The sequence below is a fragment of the Lupinus angustifolius genome, chromosome LG04, assembly GCF_001865875.1.
Source record: "Lupinus angustifolius cultivar Tanjil chromosome LG04, LupAngTanjil_v1.0, whole genome shotgun sequence".
NCBI lineage: Eukaryota > Viridiplantae > Streptophyta > Magnoliopsida > Fabales > Fabaceae > Lupinus > Lupinus angustifolius.
In genome coordinates, this window is record NC_032012.1 from 18,719,774 (window position 1) to 18,742,699 (window position 22,926).

Here is a 22,926-nt window from a genome sequence, read left to right on the forward strand (position 1 = left end):
TTACATGATTATAAAATAAGTCGTTTTTAAGGAATCATCCATCCATGGCTATAATATCAACAATGTATTGGTTTAATGGTATAAGATTTACTAAATTCCAAGATGACCAAAGGTCAATGATTCGATTCTTGAGAACGATACTTGCTGGAAAGTATAGTCACAAACCTCGAAAAATATTAGTTCTTTATTCAAAATGGTGAGATGATATTCTTAGTAATACCAAAAATCAATGAGTATAATTTGGGGACTTTATGAAAAATCTCCCTCAACAAAAAAGAGTTAGAGACATATTTCTTATCAAATAAATATACATGTTTGCTTATTTTTAATCGAGTAAATATACTTGTTTGCTTACAATATAGAAAATCTTACACACTCAATAAATAAATAACAAATATGACAGTTGTTGCGATTCGATTTTCAATTGAAGACTAACTATACGACTAAGGAAGAAGTATAATTCAATTTTGACTTCTCTCAAATGATTTGGAGTCATCACTATATTTTTTGCGGTTAAAATGTAGAAAAACATCTTTTATGACAAAATTAGATAATATGGTCTTTAAACATGAGTTATGAGTTGTGGAGTCTACTATAGATAAAATAAGGTATTAGCACTCTGTGTGCTTGTATTAAAATGTGTTGACCGACAATTTGGTGTATAAAAACTACCAACAGTATCACAAACAAGTAAAAGGGTAATATATTATCGTATCCACAAAGACTTGCTAAATCTAGACTTTCAACAATTAAATCATTATTCTAAGCTGGTTTTCAAAAGGATTTTCAATATCGTTATGTTGAGATGTGAAATTATAATAACTTAAGATACTCGAATTTAGATGTGGGATTGACTTCATATTCTTTTTAGTAAATTTGGTGAGAATCAAGCAAACAATCAAGTATGACTTTTACACAATATTGGACCTTAAAACTAATAAAAGCTAATACTTTAGTCAATTTAGCAACTCATGAAATAAAGCTAAAAATCTTACGCATTAGATCAAATAATGCATACTCACATACACACCTCTATGTCTAGCAATCTATGCATATGAGTTGAGTTTAATGTACTCCTTAATTGTGTTAGCCGCCAATATTTTGACCTATACTAACATTTTACCAAAATAGTTCTATGTATAACAAGTAAAATGATAAAATTAAGTTAGATGATGTCAAGTAGTCTACGCCACGTCGCCACCTAGTTTGAGAGTTAGTCAATACTTTCATGAATCTATGTCTAGCAATCATATGAACATAGGCATGCATTTTGACAATTAAGCATAAAATTACGTCTAGCAATATGCAAAAAGGATGAATTACATGCATTGGACTATTGAACCGAAATTTCTTCACTAGATTTATTTCCTAAAACATACTAAGCAATTTGTCAACCACATAGTAAGCATATGATGACAATAATTCATAAAAAGCAAACTTCAATTTATTCATATTAAATTCCAAATATTACATCGATGAATAATAAGAACAATCACAGTAAGAAAGCAACCTAGCTAATCAATTTCATACATAATAAGATAAAAGAGTAATTGAGAAAATTATAGTTCATAAGAAGTGTGGGTTTCTCCATAAATATACAATAACCTCACCAGTCATATTCTCTCACTTTTACATCATATTTTTAACTCATGAATCTAAGAACTAGGGGAATTAGAAATCATCCTAAAACAAGTTACCAACCCCTACCTACTAAATAAGAGATCCAATACATCATTTTTTTTTGCATCTTGGACCTCTTTTTATGTTTATGTGTTTTGGTACCTACACTAGGTGCTAAGCGGTACGCTTAGTGCACCTCCTTTTCTGGTCCGACCCTTTACCTTGGTTTCTGTGCTTGGCGTGTCTTCCACACTTAGTTGTTGTGTTGGCGCAAGTCGACTGACTTATGTCCTTTGCAAGCTTTGTGCCATTCGACACCATTCTTTGTCCATTTTGTCATTTTTCAGTCCTCAAACATCATGTAAACTCAAATCATAGGATTAATGTAATTTAACATCAAAATTTCAATAATGAGTAAATAAAGGAAGTTCTTAGAATTAAAATGTGTTAAATTATCCTTATGAATTAAGGTAATTTTCACACCTAACAAAATGATACATAGTTCTTATTGAAAATTGATTATTTGGTTTGATTTTTAAAAGAAATTATTTAAATTGGTCGAAGATGAATTAACAACAAAAGAGACTGCATTGATCTTTAACTGACTTTCTGCTTTAATAAATAGCAGAGATATTAATGACCATAATTGTTTCTCAACTCGAAGCATGAAGCAATATATAACACGAGTCGTAACATCACTATTAAATTTCTAAAAATAATTAATTAAAACATATATTTATTTTTTATAGCAATTTAGGAGATTCACCTATATCATTTCTTATGTCATTAGTTCTCTAATCTTTTTTACGATATATACACATATTCAAATGTCGCAAAATATTTACATATGCATCATTTTATATGTCCAACTACATACACATAAAGTGATACTATTTGGAAGATTTTATCTAAAACAAATAAAATGCATTATATTTAATTGGGTTGCGTTTGTGTTCAAAAATTAGCCCAAACAATATTTAAAATCAAGTAAATTTTCGGGTTTAGACCTAGTACAAATTCAAAAATTAACTCGATCAATATTTAGGATCGAGTAGGGGACAAGCCTTACTCAATCAAATAACTCATGCTCACCCTTGTCCTTTGGGGTTTCGGATGCAACTCCTTGAAGTGTAGCTACTTAAATCTCTAAAGTCTGTTTTAAATTCATTAATTGAGATACAATAATATCAATGTTATTTGGATCTATTTTTCTGATTATTTGGGGATTGGTAATTATTTATATTTTTTAAGGATTATAGAGTTAAAAAAATTCATACTGTAATCTCCCTTGATGGCGGCCTTTGCTGCAACTAGGAAATTAGGGGCCCGTTTCTTTAGTCTTAAATTTTTTAAACAATTTTCTGTAAAAAAAAAGTAATTACATTTATATGATCATTTCTTTGGATTTTATGAAAAATGTTTATCTCGAAAAAAACTAAAATTCAATTTTAACAGAAAAATATAAACATTTCTGCCAAAACTAATCTTAATCACACATACATAGATAGAGGATATGATGAATTCAACCTATCAGGTTGATTTAGGAGTTCTTCATAATAGTCATTCACTGAATTTCCATCTATTTGTCCAACACTCAAAATCCTCATATTCCTATTGAATAATTCAGGATCACATCAAAATTTTGAAAGCATACTGATCCTGAATAATATTAATGTCAAAAGTCAAAACTACAACACAAGGTCGTATATGTTCACAAGGTGAACTTTCCATTGACATAATTATAGTATATATAGTTTACCCCATGTACAAATCAATAGCAACACCAAATCACAAAACATTGGGTAGGGTAACTATAACTGCATCTTCTCCTTCACACCCTTTAAATAAAAATTATCAAAACAACATAATAAAACTCTTACAGTTATTTTTATGCATGAATATTATTGTTGAATTGGTCACATCTATTCCTCACTTCTCCTTTATTACCAGTTTTCACTCCCAACACAGAAACCTTTTCCATTGCCTTTGCAAAATCTACAAAGAACGCTTGCTGATCTTTTGCATATTCCTCCACAATTGGCCTTGTTCTTGGGTCAACACTCAAAAGATAATCTGTGGTCAATAGCCCTAACCCTTTGAGGATATTCTTGAAGAATGCATTGTCAAAAGTGCTTGGTGACCTAACATCATTGAAAGCAGCCATTGATGTGTCCAAAGTGTAGTTTTGGCAAATATGTCTCAAACCAATAGCAAGCTTCGGGTGTAGGGTCGGGTCAATTATGGGGTAGATCCTATCAATGAATTCCTTGCAATGTGTGAATCCAATAGTGTGTGCACCAGTTAAAGCAACCATGTCTCTAATAGTGAAATTCTTTACAGTGAATTTATCAATGATTTGACTCATTGTCATCTTTGTAGTTGGAAGATTAGCATCAACTCTTTTCGCATCAGAATCTCTACTATCCTTTCTCCCTAACCTCACTTTATAATATGGTCCACCAACCATCTTAACAAGGTCCCTTGTAGCTTGTGCAAGAATGTCTGAGCATGAAACAATTCCCGGGCATGCTAACTCTAGGGCATTCTTGATCTTCGAAACAATGTCGAATGCATCACCAGAGAGGGAGAGATTGAGGTCAGCATCACGCTCTGTATGAGGGTTGTAGGCGCTTGAGGAGATAAAGATAGAAGCATCACAACCATCTGTGATACAATCATGGAAGAACATTCGGAGGAGGCCAGGCGCGGTGGCCGGAACCGCACTTTGCTTGGTATACACGTTTTCTCTTACAATTTTTTCAAAGTCAGGGCATTTTGCTTTGTAGTAATCAAGGGTTAGTTTGGCTGAAGAGAAAGGAAGGGTAAGGAATAAGAGGAAGAGGATAGGATAATAAGCCATGGTGGGTAGAGGGAGGAAGGGAGAGACTCTTCTAGGTTAGTCTTTTTTTCTTCCTCTCTCTTTGGGTTGTTTGCAAGAGAGAAAGTGAACCCCTTTTGGGAAGGACAAAGGGATGAAAATGTTCTAAGTTAGGGAACAATGTGAGGAGGGAGAAAAGGTGGTGGAAAGTGTGGATGAGAGGGGTTTGAGGAGATTTTCTGTTAACAATTTTGTGACTCTAAATTCATTTGAATTGGTTGGTTGTTAGTTTGCTATTTTTGCTTGCTCAATTAACTTGATTATTTTGGTTGGATTAGAGAGAAATTGGAGATTGAAATTATGAAATGAAACATTATTGTGTTAGCTTGCTCAATAACAGCTTTATATTAATTCTTCCCACTCCTTTCTTTTATCCTCATGAAATAAAATGTACCATGTTAAAAGTTAAAATGATATTTTATGAGTCATTTACATTGTCTCATTTTTCTTCACTTTGTAATTGTTAGTGGTGGTTGTAAAACTTTTATGTTAAGTTCTATTTTCATAACACACAAAAGTTGAGAAACTTAAAAAATCCAAGAGACTTTACATTTATCAAATTAAACAAATTATATATTAATTTGATAATATTTACATTCTAAATTTCTTATCGTATCATATATTTTAAAAATTATATATCCAGCTCAAAATTTCAACTCACTAACTGCTATTATTTTTATTTTTTTATATAACTTGATTCACTAATTTGTTATTGAAATATCAATCACAGAAATTCAAGATTATTATTATATGATATAAAGTTGGTGTTATTATAGTGAACACTGAATTCTTGTAGTATTCTTATTCAAAAAAGAATATTCTTCACTCATTTATCAATGTGAGATTGTTATTTATTAAGAATACTCCTTATGGAATATTCTTATGTTTATTATGATAAAAAAAATGTAGGTCCCAAAAGTAGAAAGGAAGAGACGAAAACAAATTATTTTGCTTAGTTTGATCCCAAAGGTAAAAGGAAGAGAGAGAAACTATTTGTTGTTATAAAATATAAAAGTGTGAGAAAATTGTAGGATCAAAATAAGAATAAGAATGATATTTCTCACTGTAAAGAACAACTAAAATTATTCTTAATTTATGAGGATTCAATAAGGAGGTATAGTTTGTGTCACATCTTTCTTTCACTTCGAGTGGAGAAACAATTGTGGATTTTAATATTCCAGGTGTTATTTATCAAAGTGGAAAGCGGCAAGTAATTAATGTTGATTCATTTCTCTTTGAGCGGAGAAGCGATTGCGGTTATTAGTAATCTCTCTATTATTTATCAAAGCAAGAATGAGGTAATGACTAATGTTGACTCTTTGTCTACCCTTCTATCATTTTAAATAAATTCTAAAATTTTAATCAAATTAAACGTTTAGAGTTAATTACTTTGTCATCCAACATTATGTAGTTTGAAATTCCATGTTGCACCTGGGGATATGTATAGGAGCAAGATGAATTCTTATCAGACACAAAAAAATAAAATTTTGTTTTAATAAATAAAGTTTTAAAGGTACAAAAGTACATGTTGTTAATGAGGGTCACATTTTATTACGGTGGACGATATGCTAAAAAAATTTCGATTTATAATCGATTCTCAAGTTAAAAGACCATATTATTCAATTTGTGCATAAGTTTGAGAGTGTAGAGGAAAGTATATGAGATTTTGAGTTTTGAACACTCGTAACACTCAATGTTTATACTTAACATTTAACAACACACATTGAAGTGAACATTGTTGAATGTATTTGGTTTTGACATTCAATAACGTCCACTACAACAAGCGTTGTTTAATGTTTTTCCGCTTATGAAATTTAACAACGTTCATTGAAGCAAATACGGTTAAATATAATAAGCAGATATACATTTAACAATATTTCCTTTAATGAATGTTGTTGATTATTATTTTTTGAATAAAGAAATTAAACATTTATGCATACATTTAGTAGATTAATTACATAGATTTTTAAATTATTAATACGTATGCTAGAAGTATTTTAAAGTTATTATTAAATATTCATATATATATAATTTAATATTAGAAAATGTAGCAATTATCTAATTTATTCATAATTTTTTTTTAATATTCAATTACTTTTTCCTTAAAAAAGTATGCAAAGTTATAAAAAAAGTCACGAGTTTCAATGATACTTACTATAAATAGCGAAGTTGAATCAATGCAAATGAACAAATTTTATTTTAAGGAGCGTTGTTTAATCTTTGAGGCAAACAATGAGCAATACTCATTATAGTAAGCATTGTTGAATGTATATTTGCCAATTACATATAAGCACGTGCTTCAACGAGCGCATTTAGTCTCTTCCACCTTACATTTAGTAGCGTTCTACTAGCAGGTGTTCACTATACCAGATATCGTAATAAACAACGATCATTTAACAATGAAATTTTGAACGACGTTGTTGAAAACAAGGCAGAAGAACATCAACAACGCATACTAAAGCAAGTGCTGACAATATGTGTAACTTCAACAGCACATTCTTTACACAACAATGTTGAACATCAGTAACATTAACGCTGGCTTGAATGAGTTATGTTTAATGGCGTATTTGATAGAAAGCGATGTTACTGTTAATCAATTCTTAATTATGCGTTGTTAATTTTATACGACTTTTTAAGTGGTTATGTGTCTTTTTATTTGTTGAAATATTAATGATTGAGTGGTTATACATCTCTTCGTTTGTTGAAATATTAATGGTTGAGTGGTTATGCGTCTCTTTATTTGTTGAAATATTAGTTGTTTCTCATCTATAAATATTGTGGTTCAATTCATGTTCTATTTCATCAGTAAGAGTATGTGTTTCTATAGAAGTATGTTCATGAAGATATGAGGAAGAAAACACAAAGTAACCAAAAAGAGAGCAGACAATATATCTCAACAACTTGAAGTGTTAAAAGTGTTAAAGTTGTGTTTCTGTTTCAAAATCCTGTCAACGAGGTCTTTAACATATTTTAATTTGGCAAAAGGACCCAGATTTCATAAGGAAAGTGGTTGTTATACAAGATTCGTGTTAGATGAAGATTTAATATGTAGATTATTTAGTTCATTCATCTACCAAATCTTTCAGTTCATTAATTTTCTTCATTGTAATCTACTAAATCAAGATTTTAAAAGGAAATTAAAGTGTATATTATACAAGATTTGCGTGAGATGAAGAATTAATTTATAAATTATTTAGTTCATTGATTTCTCTCATTCGGGTCATTAATTTCCTTCATTGAAATCTTGTCAAGGAGGTCTTTAACATCTTTTGATTTGGCAAAATGACTCATATTTCAGAAGAAATTAAAGTGGTTGTTATACAATATTTGCATTAAATGAATAATTAATTTGTAAATTATTTAGTTCATTGATTTTCTTCATTTGATTCATTGTAATCTACCAAATTATTTAGTTCATTATAATGTATTTTGTCTCTTTCAATGAAAAATAAAAAATTATTTTGAAAGTTAAATTCTATTTTTTTGTTATTTATTTGAATGGTTATTTTCTTTAATATTTTGCAGTTTCATATTAACAAACACAAAAAACAAATTAACAAAACTTAATAAACAAAAAAACAAATTAACAAAACTTAATGTTTAACATTTTTGCAGTTTAATATTAATAAACACAATAATATAGTAATCTACTTCATGACAACTTCATGTTAATTAACGTATATTCATGTTTTATATATTTTGACACATAATATAAAATTTTAATTTAACAACGCATAATTACGAATACGCTATTAATTTGGAAAATGAGTTCAGTTTAACAGTGCATAATTAAGATAGTTCTATTAATAGAATCTATTCAACAACGCATATTTGAGATAGCATTGTCAATTAGATTATATTCAACAGCGCATAGTTAAGATAACGCTGTCAATTATATTATATTCAACAACGCATCATCCATGAAGCGTTGTTGATGTGTTCATGAAAATGAGTAGTAAACAGTTAGATACACAACAATAGCGCAACCCTTAAGAAGCGTTGTTGAAGAGGCTTTAATCGTTAGTCATCATTGGCTTTTGGTTGTCATCAATCGGGTCAATGAAGAAATATACTAATTTGACTCATTGACACATGGTGATCCGGACAACTACCTCGCTATGAAAGAATTGTTTTCTAAGTAAGTAGATTACTCATTTAAACTTTTAGTTATACTTTTACTTTCCTAGTTTTTTTGTGATTAAGTACATTTTCTATTGTTTAGTGTGGTGAGAGTTTACAGAGGCTTTAATCATTCTAGAAAAATGATGCAACAACACAAAATCAAGTTGACTCATATAAAGGTATTGACACAAATCATCTCAAACAATTATACGTATAGTGTATTCATATTTTAACTAAGGTTATACTTATATGTTTACTTCATTTTAATTGTAGATCCCTTGCTAAACAAACAAGGTATATTGCAGCTATTACATGTTGAAATTCATGAAGGAGATCATTCAACAATGACCAACTAATGAAATCAGTTTGTTGGCTAATCATATACAGATGATCAAGTCAATCAGATTAGAGAACATTGGTCAAAGTTTGTACTTAGTTTTGTTGGCAAATAAGTATAGTAGATTTTTGCACATATTGTAGCTTAGGGAATTCAATTAATGTTCAACGTAATGTATATGATTTGGTGTATGTAATATATGTCTATGTAATATTGCATTGTAATTAATCTTCAATATATAAATTTAGTTGAAATTTAGTTGTGTTCATATAGTTGTGATTTGATGTTTCTGTATGCATTCAGTTTGTTGTCCTCTTCTGTTTCTATATGCATTTAGGTTATTTTCTGTTATGTGCTTAATTGTGTAGAATTAGGAATAACAGTCTTCAACAACGCTTTTCTACGAATGCGCTGTTGTTATACCTATACAACAACATTTTTTAACAATATATTGTTGATTACATTTAATTCAACAGCGTATTCGTAGAAAAACGTTGTTAAATACTTACTTTCTTTATATTTGAGTAGGGGGTTCTTCCATAGTGTTTTTTTTATGAATGTGATATTGTTATACCTATACAACAACACTTCTTTAACAATGTGTTGTTGATTACATTTAATTCAACAACGCATTCGTAGAAAAACGCTGTTGAGTACTTACCTTCTTTATATTTAAATGGAGAGTTCTTCCATAACACTCAATTTTGGTATTGATAGATTTTGTGAATTTGATTTTGTGGATTTAAAAATATTTAGTATATGATTGTTTTAATCCAATGGATCCAATAGTTTAGAGGCGGTATTGATCGTAGACCTTCTTCCCACTTTCGAGGAAGTTAGAGACAACTCGGACCATAACCTTACTATAAAAATCTCATAAAATTCATTTGGGTAAAAGAGGTTTTGATTATATTTTTATGTGGAATTAATAGCTTAGAGTTGGTGTTGGTCGTAGAGCTTCTTCCCATTTTCAGAGAAGTTAGAGACGACTCGAACCATGACCTTACCGTAAAAATTCCATAATTAATTTGTTTAATAAGATAGTGTTCCATCATTTTTATAATTATAAAGTTAAGTGATAAAATAGTTTTAGAATTATTTATTATATATGAAATTAAATGATAAAATCATTTTGAATTATGTTTATATATAGAATTAATAGCTTAGAGACGGTGTTGGTCGTAGACCTTCTTTCCATTTTCAAAGAAGTTAGAGACGACTTGAACCGTGACCTTAATATAAAAACTCCATAAAATTCTTTTGTAGTTATTGAAATTAAATAATTTTTTAAAAGAGATAGTTAGTATTTTAGAACAAAAATCTTGTAATCAATAATTGTAATCACATTAGCAAACTAAGTCATGCTAAAATTAATGAACAAAAACTAATATCCAAGCACATAGATTTTTCATGAAAGTTAACATGAACATCAAAGGAGTGGAGTTGAGTTTTTAGATCACTTACCTTATTTCCTAGTAAAGCCCATGCTGCTACGTCCCACACAAGATACACTTGAATGTGTAATGAATGGACAAAGACTACTCTATCCAAACATATATGAATATGCCAACCGTCAACTTTGCAACTTGCATTAGTCAACACAATAGCATTATTCATGTAATGTTTCACCTTTACCTTTGAACGTTGTCACCTGGATATTAGAGAAAGTATCTCAAGTATATTCCTTGCATGATCATCCCTATAGCCTGCAATATTTCACTTCCCTACAACAATGGTTGTCACGCCATCATTTCTAATTTTTATAACAACCATATTTTGAGTATTACCAACATGAACATTCCCTTTATCATCAATGGTTGAAGGGTTAGAATATTATTTTTCATAGCAATCCTTCTCCAAGCATATTGTTGGAGGGTTCTTGATTCTCTCTGCACCACACACTACTCTCATGGCAATTGCACCACCAGTGAGTAGCATTGGCAATTAGGGCGGCCCTGCTCGCCTTGCCCATGTCCAGACAATGCCCACCAAAATTAGGGCGGGCATGGGCATGCCCGTTTTTAAATAGGGCATGAAATATCATGTCCTGCCCGCCCTAAACATGGACAGGGCGGGCTTGCGGACCGCCCTAAATTAAAAAAAAATCTAAAACTGACATAGTACTTGTTTTGCACTAGGATTAAAAACACAAACCATAACATCTTGTTTTGTATAAACCGGACATATATTAAATTGGTAAGATATTATATTTTGAAAAATTGTTATATGCACTCAAGTGATGAGAACATGAATTACTCTTGTCATACTTGACCCATCAAATTTCTTATTTTAGTGTTCATTGATGTCCATGGGCCGCCCTACTCGTCCATTTGAAATGCCCATAGGCAAAAAGGGCATGTTGGGTGGACATTTTAAGGCGGATGGACACAATAGTCATGCCATACCCACCTAAAATGTGCGGGCGGGCCCCATGGGTTTTATCCAAATTGCCAATGATACCAGTGAGGGTCAAACCAATGGTTTCATCTCATCCAACAAGCATAACCCCTAATCTAGGGACATGATGAGCGTTGTTTTGAGTTCACAATTGACTCTCTTGGGCTCATATAACTTACTGTTCATACTTATGAACAAATTCACAAGTTTGGGTGATAAAATAATGATTTAGTGCTTCTTCTCTACACACCTTGGAGGACTCCAACCACAACAAGAGGACCGTGTATGACTCTTGGAGATGAAGGAGAAAAGGATGGACGAAGGATATGGATGTTGCCATGAAGCCAATGTTCTTGGGTCTCCTTGTATCTCAAACAAAGGGTTGTTAGTAATTTGTTAATATATTTGAAGGAGATCATGGTTTTTGAGATTGTGTTGTTTGTCCTTATGGTGGTAGTATAGGAGAGAAGCTGAGATGAATGAAGTGTGGAGCAAGTTGGACGTTTGGGGTCAAATTTTGTTTTGGTCCTCTAGCATGGATCTATACGGTTCATGAATACACAGTTTAGAGTGGTGGGTTGATGTCTTGGTGGTTTCTGTTTTTGTGGTCGCAATATGGGTTGTAGGAGTATTGTTGGGTGATGATGTTGGAATTGGGTGAGGAAAAAAAGGTGGGGGTTCTTCTCTATTATGTGGTTGCTGTTTATGGCTGTCAAGGGAGAGCCACCCTCTCAATCTTGATCTTATTCAAATAACCAACTCCCTTTCATCTTAGCCCCCTCCGCCAAGTAGCAAGTTCTCTCAATATATAACCCTTTGAGGGGGTTTGATACTTTAGAATTCCAATCAATCAATTAAATGAGATTTCCGTATATATAATTGCAAGAATGGCTAGAGACATAACATTACATTTTCTTTCAGTAGTAACGTGCATTTTACATTAATCCATTTTAAAACAATTTTTTATTTAAATCAAATTAGTGGTAATCAATGGTTTTCAAACTGCCAAATGAGATATAGTTTGTACTCATCTATATGTAAAAAATGAAATTTTCTATTTGTACGTTGTTTTAACTTTTTTACATTTTTATATATAGGTGACAAAATTGAGTGTTCACATCATTTAACCTCAAAATCATTATTCACGCATTTAACACCGAATTGAAAGTGAGTTTTCCTTATAAAGATTTCCCTTTTTAATCACATTATATTTATCTTATATTAAGTTATAAATATTTCCTTATAAATGAGTGAAAGTGATTTCACTCATTTGACTTGTATTGAGTTGAGGTTTTCGACCTCTTTCACTTTAATTACATAATAATGTATTTGCTCTACTTGGTGAGCTTAACTCCAAGCTTTAGCTTTAGGGATGTATTCTCATTATATTTTTTTCTTAATAGAAAATGGATCGAAAATGGATTAGTGTCAATTGATTGATGAATGAGTATGAAGAATGAGTGAAATCATTTGTTAGGTTTGCAATTGAGAATGCTGAAAACTCTAATAGAATTATATGTCATTGTTTAAGTTGTTGTTACTCAAACCGAATTACTCCAAATGAGTTAAAAGTTCATTTAGTGTGTCACGATATTGATCAAAGTTACACATGTTGAACAAGACATGGTGAGAAGAGAGATGTTGTGGATTATGATGATGAGATGCATATGAAAGACAACTACACAAATGCATATGAAGACGATCGTTTCGTGGAAATGGGAAATGTTTTCGAAGATGATCTTCAGGATTGTCCTGAGATGTTTCAGTAGTTGATAAGTGATGTTGAGAAACCATTATAGGATGGTTGTACTAAATTCACAAGAGTGACAGCGGTGTCAAGGTTGTATAAGTTGAAATCTGTTAATGGATGAACTGAGAAGAGTTTCACCGACTTGCTTGCACTTCTAAAGAAGATATTGCCGGAAAATAATGTGCTCCCTTCTCGAACTTATGATGCAAAACAAATGTTACGCTTCATTGGCATGGACTATACTAGGATACATGCTTGTGAAAATGATTGCATCTTATTCTTTAATTACTATGTTTTATTAAAGTTTTTTCCTTAATGTAATGCATCACGATATAAGAAGGAAGATTCAGTTCCCAAAAAGGTTGTATGGTATTTTCTCATCAAAGCAAGATTCAAGTGTATTTTTAGCAATACCAAAGATGCAAAGACGTTGATATGGCATGATGAAGAAAGGATTAAAGATGACAAGCTTTGGCATCCTGCATATTCTCCTCAATAGAGAAAAATTGATCATGACTATCCTATTTTTGATCAAGAATCAAGAAATCTATGCCTTGCATTATCAAGGATGGAATTAACCCACATAGTATTCAAAGTTGCTCCCACAGTACATGGCCAGTGATGTTGGTGATATACAACATACCTCCTTCTTTATGCATGATGCGCATATATGTGATGTTATCTATGTTAATTTCTAGACCTAAACAACCAGGAAATGACATAGACATATGTTTGGCTCCATTAATTGAATACTTGAAGGAAATGTGGAGGACGAGCATAAATATGTATGATATGTATAGGGAAGAAGTATTCAACTTGAAGGCCTTATTGTTCGACACAATCAGTGATTTCCCTACCTTTGGTAATTTGTTTGGATATAATACAAAATGATATTTTGCATGTCTTTTATGTGAAGACAATATTCATTCAATGAGGTTGGAACACTATAAGAAGAATGTCTTCCTTGGCCATCGTATATTTTTGCATTTAGATCATCATTATCGATGAGAGAGAAAAATATTTGATGGAAACAATGAAGAAGGTCATGTTCCTTTGTCTTTGACGGGTGACCAATTATTTCAAAAGCTAAAGGGTTTGAAAAATAACTTTGGTAAACTTTTTTCAAAAGAAATTGTCACAAAGTAGTGAAATAAAAGGTCAATCTTCTTTGAATTGTCATATTGGAGTTATATGTAAGACATTTCCTCGATGTGATGCATATTTAAAAAAATGTGTTTGAAAGTCTCTTTGGTACCTTACTCAATGTCCCTGGTAAGACCAGAGATGGCTTGAATGCAAGTTTAGACTTGGTTAGTATAAGAATAACAAAGGAATTGGGGCCGATTATGAAGGAAAACGTACATTTCTACCTCCAGCAGCTTATACTTTGTCGAGGAATGAGAAAATGGAATTTTGTAAATTTCTTCATGGTATTAAACTTCCAGAGGGGTACTCTTCTAACATTTAGAACCTCGTATCAATGAAAGACCTCGAGTTAAAAGGTATTAAGTCTCATGATTGTCATGTACTTATTGAGAATTTATTGCTTATTGGAATACAGTCAATTCTACCTAAAAACGTTCGAGGAACCATAATTAGGTTATGCTTCATCTTTAAGGAAATTTGTAGCAAAGTGATTGACCTTGAGAAATTAACTTCATTGCAAAGACAAATTATTTTGACTTTGTGTGAGCTTGAAATGTATCTCCCACCTTCTTTTTTGACATAATGGTTCATCTAAGCATTCATCTTGTTCGAGAGACCCAACTATGTGGCCCTTCCTATATGAGATGGACGTACCCCTTTGAACAGTATATGAAGACATTAAAAGGGTATGTGAAGAACCGATCAAGACCATAGGTTGTATTGTCGAGCGATGCATTGTTGAAGAAGCTCTTGATTTTTGTACCAGATACTTTACCGATGGTGATTTCATGGGCATTCCGAAGCTTCAATATACAAAAAAAACATTTGGTGAAGGCATTACAGGGAATGAAAAATTGACTATAACAAGAACCGAATTGGAGCAAGTGCACTTATATGTTTTACATAATGCCGACGAAGATGAGTCATATGTTGAAATACACAAGGAGATGCTAATGAAGTTTTACCCAAGTAAGAATGAAAATTGGATTTCCGAATAACATAATCGGTGTTTCATAAAGTGACTAAGAAATAACATTGATGAGGAGTTGAATATAAATGCACATTCATTTTCAAAAGATTGAAATGGTTAGTCATTGGTCCAAGTATTCATGTTTTATCCTACATTGGTTACCTAATTAATGGGTTCACATTTTATACGAAAAAACAAGATGATGAAAGTAAAATGCAAAATAGTGGTGTAACTCTTGTTGCTCGAACTTTACACATGTCAAGTGCAAAAGATAGAACCCCAATATATGCAAACATGACATACTTTAAAATGATTGAACGAAAATGGAATTGGATTACACAATGTTTCGGATGCCAGATTTTTATTGTATGTGGGTTGATAACACCAATGACTTCTGAGTTGATGAGTTAGGATTCATGTAGGTGTATTTTAATAGGCCAAGATATAAAGATGAGTCATTTATTCTAGCATCACAAGCTCAATAAATATTCTATGTTAGTGACCCGACTAATATGAAATGATTTATTGTTCTTTTAACTAACAAATTAATCGTCAATAATATTGATGACCAAGAATATGAAGATGATATTTTTTGGGGCATATCACTCGCTTGAGAGCGGACCAACTACGAATGATGATTTATATACAAGAGATGATCACGATGAAGAGCTTTGGGTGAATTAGTATGTTCCTTCAAACAAGGATGATCTTACAAGCCAAAAACAATCAAAGAAAAGGAAAAAGTGTATACAAGTAGTCTTTGTATAATTATAGCTTAATTTTGATTGTTTGTAATTTGTATAATTTTGTTTCTTTGTAATTTGCTTAATTTTTTTATTTGTAATTATGTACTCTGTCAAAACATAATTGACATTATATTCATTGTTTATAGTATGTATTGTATTAATGTGTTTGTATTATTCAGAATGTATAAATGTTGTAATGTATAAGCAGGTATTAATTTGTACAAATCAACGACGAATTTTAGGGGAGGTCCTAACATGTGCTGTTATAAAGGATCAATACAACAACATTTTTTATAGACATCGCTATTGTACATGCTAAATACAACAATGCATTGTGTGTTGCGCTATTGTATTATGGGGTTGTTTGAGAATATTTATGAATAATACAACAACACTTTTCTGATAATGCATTGTTATATATGCATTACAACAACGGAACAATAAGCGTCGTTAATAATACCTATAAAATGTGTTGTTTATGTTAGACCTATATGGACAACGCTTTGTGGACGATGCGTTGTTGTATTTATGCACTATATGACAGCACTTCTTGTGTGATGCGATGTGGTATATATTCAATACAACAGCGTTTGAGAAGTGTTGTTAATGATGACAATGTACTACTATGGTCGAACAAGAAGCACATGAAAGCGAACAAGAAGCACATGAAAACAATGTTATACATCTAAAATAAACGTTGTTGAACTGCAACTCTGACGTAGTGATTGTTGAACGACCATGGTTAAATGCGAACTCTTGCATAGTGATTGTAATTCAAGAATTGATATTTATAATCATATTAAGGGTAATTCGAAAATTGACACTGATAGATATAGTGAATTCTCAAAAAGTAAACAAATGTTCCATCATTTTGTAAGTAAACATAGTCTTCTCATTTCACTATGCAAAACTAATTTTCCAAGAAGTATTATCTATACATACGTTAAAAAACTTAACACATTTTGTCGACTATCTCTTCTAGAAGCAAAACATATTTATGGGAAATCGCGATTAGAAGACCAATAGTTCACCTCATTTTCTCTCTTCCATGATGGATATGATGTTTCAGGTATATGGACCCATAAATGTTTCAACATCAAATAAGGAAATTGTTAACTATTATTCATACTAAATAAAATTACTGTAAATAAATCTTACCAAATACAAAGTTTGTGGCCGCCAACTTCAAAATTAAAACTTCTATTAAATTCTCACCGACTTATAAAAGTTTATTTCCTTCTTTGTGACCCATTTTTTAGAGAATAAATTCCATTAATACCAGACTATAAGGGGTAGGATCTAACACATGAATCATATGAAGATACTACGTCAAGCTAACTTTAGATTGCCTACTATATTAAAGCAAAAAATACATCAATAAGAAAAATGCAATCCCACTCTAACTCTTTCAAAAATGAGGAAAACCAAGTACATGATCCAAATTTGATCAAATCCAAAATGCAATATAAATTAAATTCCTCATATTATCTTATATCGAACAATCAATATTAACTATAATGCAAAAATCCATAAAAGGTGTCACTATTTTTTGTTTCATATTGGTAAACGGTAGCTCTCATGTGAAGTCATTTCACTTGTTCAATGCAAATGCTAAGAGTCACCTCCTGAAATGAATATATATATATATATATATATATATTACATATAACATGCTATAAAACATGTCAAAGAACATATACACAAAATTAGAAACAAAACTTACCTCGGTTACGCTTGGAGGCCAGATACATCCTCAAAGTCAAATCCACTGGAAATCCCAATTGCTCATAAATCGGATCATAAAGTGAATTTTGTAAACACCTAAAATTGATGCCAATTTCATTTTGTATATAGGAGAGAAAGTAATAGGTCGGGTTAGTAAATGTATAATATAACCCTTATAACATTGAAATCATTAAAATGTGTTTATGTTATTGTAATTAAATATCACACTATACATACCTTGGTGGTGGGGGAGGGTTTTCATTTCCTTGAGGAGATGGGTTTTGAAAGCTTCCAAACTGAATTGGTGCCAATTGTTGGTCGCTGTTTTGCAAAACAGGTGGATTACCAATTCCAATTGGTGTCAATTGTTGGTCATTGCCAGGAAAATGATGTTGATTACCAACCTCAATTGATGCTAATTGTTGGTTGTTGTTTGAGAAAGTATTTGGATCACCAATTTGAATCGTCCCAACATTGTCGGGTAAAGTCATTTTCATCTATGTTCGAAAAAATTCATTGTACAAAGTTATTATACTTAAATTTAAGAATACAAGATAGCTATGAACATAATTGTCACTAAAAGCTTACCCTGACATTCCTTGAAGATGATAATTGTTGGCCATTGTTAGACAAAGTAGGTGGATTATCAACCCGATTCGATGTCAATTGTTGGTCGTTTGGTTGCAAGGGAAGTGGATTACCAACTTGAATTGCTGACATTTGTTGAATGTTGCCTAACATAGTAGGTGGATTATCAACCTGAATTGGTGCCAATTGTTGGACATTGTCAGGCAAAGTCATTTTCATCTATGTTCAAAGAAGTTAATGGTGAAAAATCATTATACTTAATTTGAAGAATAATACAAGATCACTATGAAATGATTGTCACCAGATACATACCATGACATTCCTTGATGATGATGATGATGAGGAGCCTCCAATTTTAAGCTTGTTATGAGTAGGTTTAGTGCCCAAGAATCTTTGCTATAGTGTATAAGAGATTGATTTAGGGTTTAAAAAAGGAATAAAGCAAGCAAGTAACTAATATGTTTCCCCTTATGTTTTATGTTTATTGATATCTTCCATATAAAATCTTAAGCATAAATCTGTACATTTATAAGATACAATATATATAACTAAATCTCAAGTGTTATCAAGCCTAAAATTGATGACCAATCTATTATTTTAAGAATATTTTGGTCTCAGATATTATTTTTGTCCTTGCCTTATTTAATCATATTTTTAATTCAGAAAAACATATTCATTTCATTTGAGGCTTCATTTCAAATCATTAGGGTTTCTAAATGATGCCTCCATTTATTATAAAAAAAATAGAATATTATTATATTTATACCAATAAAATTAAAGAAAATGGTCTTACACTGCTTGAAGGTGTAAGAAGATTCAACAATAAGACCAAAATTTGATTATATGACAATAACTTGCTATGAGTAACTAACACAAAATATTAATGAATAAAAAGTTATTTACTCCATCTTCAAATTAACTTGTTATTTTCCATAGTTGAGCACCCTCAACTTGGTTGCTGAATGTAGGCTATGCAAATCAAGATGTTGAATTTAATGAAACTTTTATAACTTGGTGAAAGTAGAGCCATACCTGTTCAATGTTTGGGACTTGATTCTGAGCAATGTTTGGCATTGCAAGAGGATAAAAACTGCTTAACAGATGGGACTGTGTCTTATCCTTGGTCACCTTTTTCCTAAGTATATAATGAACAATTAATAATGATTAACTTCAATATAATAATCCTACCTTAGAGATAATATTTATTAGTTAATATGGACCATGGATATTATTGGAAATGTAAATTCTGAATAAAGTAAAATGAAGGCTCATTTTTATTACCCTTGTCCAGATTTGGGTTTCTGGACATTGTGATTTTCAGCCAGTGGTGTTTGTGTCTGTGTTCTTGGAAAGGAAGATGATGATGCACTAATTGCTGCACCATTGGGATTCTAATCACAAACAATGATAGATTGAAATGTTAGAGATATTTAATAGTCATTCTTGATATTTTACTTAACACTTTGTAATAAAATTGAGTTGGTTCTTCATGTAATCGTGAAGATTTTATGACCAAGCTGCTTGTAATTAAATTCTTTTAATAAAAATGTTGAAACTAAAGTATAAAGTAAATGTAATAATGGGTGTCATCACTTTAAGCCTATAAAAGATCTTAGGTAGTGAGGGGATGTACTAGAGATATAAACTTCACTCAACAAACTTTTAGGATTGATGATCAGATACTGTTTTTTTGATAAAAAGTGCCAAGGCACTAGAAATATATTAAACCATGGAGAGTACTAAGATACAAATCTATAGTTAGGAAAGCTTAAACGGTTCCTATTAACCTCCTTCAAAATGAAGGGAGGAGCATGATTCCACCAAACTATATTATGGATAGTTAAGCCAAAATTTGCAAGTTGATCAGCACAACTATTTTCCTCCCTATAGATATGAGTGACTAGCCAATTCATTGAAGAAAGTAATTTGTTGCAATGATTCCACTTGCTTAAGAGCTTCCAAGGGGGATTTGCTTTATCATTGAAGATGTCAACCACTATCATTGAATCACATTCAAGCCAAATATTGTGCCAACCTTTTCCATGAGCAAACCTAACCGCAAGCATAGCAGCATTGAGCTCCACAAAGAGAGCATCATTGCAGCCATTAAAACAAGCAAAACAAGCCAAAGTTTGTCCCTCATGGTTTAGGAGCAATGCTAGCCAACCTATCAACCAGCACTTTGGAAATGATCTTGAATTGGAAATTGGCCATAGCAATTGGTCTAAAGTAAACATTGATTAGCCTTGATTACAAGTTGCTTAAAATGGATGCTTTGATTTGGCAAATGAACTAAGGTGTATTCCTACTTTTTAGTTCATTTGTCAAGACTTTAAAAAGAAGCATTTTGGATCTTGAAATCAAGTTTTAGGTGATCAAGCTAAAACGATATTAAGCACTTTCTAAAGAATTGAAATTTCCACAGTAATAACTTAAACATGATTCAAAATGAAACAATAAATTACAAGAAATATTAGTGAGCCAAAAATTTAACTAAGATTTAGGAACATTAACTATCTTAATATAAGGACTTAAGACACTTTACCATGTACAAATGAGATTGCAAAATGAATTTTTACATCTCATTTGATTACTCATTCTCCTCTTGAATTAAAGAGAAATTACAAATAAAAGTTACCTAAGCTACTTTGGAGTAGAAATCCTCCAAGAATTTACAAAGAAGAAGTAGAAGAAAAGAGAAATTTAGATGAGAATATGAAGTTATGAAGTGATGAATGAATGTATATTTGATGTCAATCCTTGAAGTGCCTTGAAGTGCTTCCTATTTATAGGAGTTCCAAGACCCCTCTAAGCTGCTCTCCTCCACCACTAAGGTGCTGACCAAACCCTTCAGCATGAGTTTGGTCTCTTGGCGAAGCAGCTTAGTCACCTGCTTGGGGCTGAGTCACCCAAGCTATCGTGAGATACTTGTCCCAACTATTGTGAGCTACTCTGAAAAAGCCTAATGAGGCTACTTAGAGGGTGGTTCGTGCATGAGGTAAGCATGTTTGGGTGCTAAGTTAACTTTGGGCAACTTGCTGAGTGCACACGGCCAAGCGCCTATGTGGCATCGCTGAGCTGCCTGCTTGAGTAGCTTGAATGTGCCTCATGCTGATGTGGCTTGGTGCTTGGTTCCACACTGGGCGCTCTAGGTGCCATGCATGTGGTGGCTCGTTCCAGACTTGTGTTATGACTATGCCTAGTTGAGTCTGGTCGTGCCAAGTTGGTGTCCAGGTCATGCTGAGCGTACATTTGGTCCAAGCTAAGCTGCTTAGTGAGCTACTTCATGTTGACTTAATGCTTTCCACATAGGCCGTGTTTTGGTGAGTTATGCTTAAGGCTAAGCACACAGCTTGTCGGGCAAACATTCTTCCAAGCCACAGTGACCAGCTTCCTGTCCTCAATATTACCAGACCAAACAAAATTCCTTATGCAATTGTCAATGTGCTTAAGCAGAGAAGTAGGCCAGGCATAGATTTTAAAGCTGTAAAGCAACATGCTTTGAATTACTGATCTAACCAGCTCAATTCTTCCCATGATTGAGAGCAACATCCCTTTCCAGGTGGCTAACTTGTTGGTTATCTTATCAGCAATCCTTTGCAGATGGATCCTTCTTGGTTTGCCAAGGAAAATAGGCACTCCTAGGTAGTTTAATGGCAAACTACCAGAAGAGAAACCAAGCACCTGAGCTATAGAAGCAATTTTCCTTTGAGAAGAGTTTGTGGAGTAGAATTTACTCTTAGCAGCATTAACACATTGACCTGAGACATTGGAGTAATTATTAAGCAGTTGCTTAATTTTGAGAAGCTCTCTTTTTTTCCCTTTGCAAAAAATGAAGATATCATCAGCATAGAGCACATGAGAAGGAGTTTTAATGCCCTTAGGACCCTCAATAGTGCTAATTTGCCCATCCACTAACAGCTTGGACAACCCTCTACTTAGCACATCTTCAGCAATGCAGAATAGGAGAGGAGATAAGGGATCACCCTGCCTCACCCCTCTTGTGCACTTGAAAAATCCAACCATTTTGCCATTCACATTAATTGATAGCCTGGCAGAATCCAGAATGATTTTAATCCAGTTTCTGAACTTGTGGTTGAAGCCAAACTGCTTGAGAGTAAGCAGCAAGAAATCCCAATCAAGAGTGTCAAAAGCTTTCTTGATGTCAATTTTAATGGCTAAGTTTCCACCAAAAATTTTGTGATCTAGGAGATTTATAGCCTCAGAAGCTAGACATATACAATCATTGATTTGCCTATCTTTGATGAATCCTCTTTGCTGATTAGAGATAATTTTAGGAGCAATGCTAGCCAACCTATCAGCCAGCACTTTGGAAATGATCTTGAATTGGAAATTGGCCATAGCAATTGGTCTAAAATCATCCATTTTGTCAGCACCTATGACTTTTGGTATGAGCACAACATTATTAGAATTCAAGTTAGGCAAGATATAATCTTGAGTGAAGAATTGCAGGGTGGCTCTGCACACATCAGGACCAACTATGCTCCAGAAAGCTTGATAGAAGCTGCCACCAAAGCCATCAGGCCCTGGGGCTCCATCCCCATTCATATCAAAAACAGCAGCCTTGATTTCATTGTGAGAAGGAGTGGCTGAGATTCTGGAGTTATCAGCATCATTGATCAAAGC

At 32.4% G+C, this 22,926-nt stretch overlaps 2 protein-coding genes across 2 annotated transcripts; both read right to left on the reverse strand.

The window, feature by feature from the left end:
- LOC109346089 (peroxidase 65-like) lies at positions 3,261 to 4,608 on the reverse strand. Its single transcript, XM_019585460.1, has one exon. The coding sequence runs from the start codon at positions 4,478 to 4,480 to the stop codon at positions 3,509 to 3,511; it is 972 nt and encodes a 323-aa protein (XP_019441005.1). The 5' UTR covers positions 4,481 to 4,608; the 3' UTR covers positions 3,261 to 3,508.
- On the reverse strand, positions 17,265 to 18,184 carry LOC109344864. Its single transcript, XM_019583595.1, has 3 exons — positions 17,929 to 18,184; positions 17,690 to 17,787; positions 17,265 to 17,591 (listed from the first exon to the last, which is right to left on the reverse strand). Exons 1-3 carry the CDS (start codon positions 18,180 to 18,182, stop codon positions 17,578 to 17,580), a joined length of 366 nt encoding a protein of 121 aa, XP_019439140.1. The 5' UTR covers positions 18,183 to 18,184; the 3' UTR covers positions 17,265 to 17,577.

What these genes read in the sequence shown, in the direction of transcription:
- LOC109344864 (XM_019583595.1), bottom strand. Translation starts at nt 18,182, where the DNA reads ATGACTTTACCCGACAATGTTGGGACGATTCAAATTGGTGATCCAAAT. An exon ending in AACCCTCCCCCACCACCAAG is followed by an intron (nt 17,788 to 17,928) that starts GTATGTATAGTG and finishes CATCAATTTTAG; the next exon opens with GTGTTTACAAAATTCACTTT.
- LOC109346089 (XM_019585460.1), bottom strand. Translation starts at nt 4,480, where the DNA reads ATGGCTTATTATCCTATCCTCTTCCTCTTATTCCTTACCCTTCCTTTC.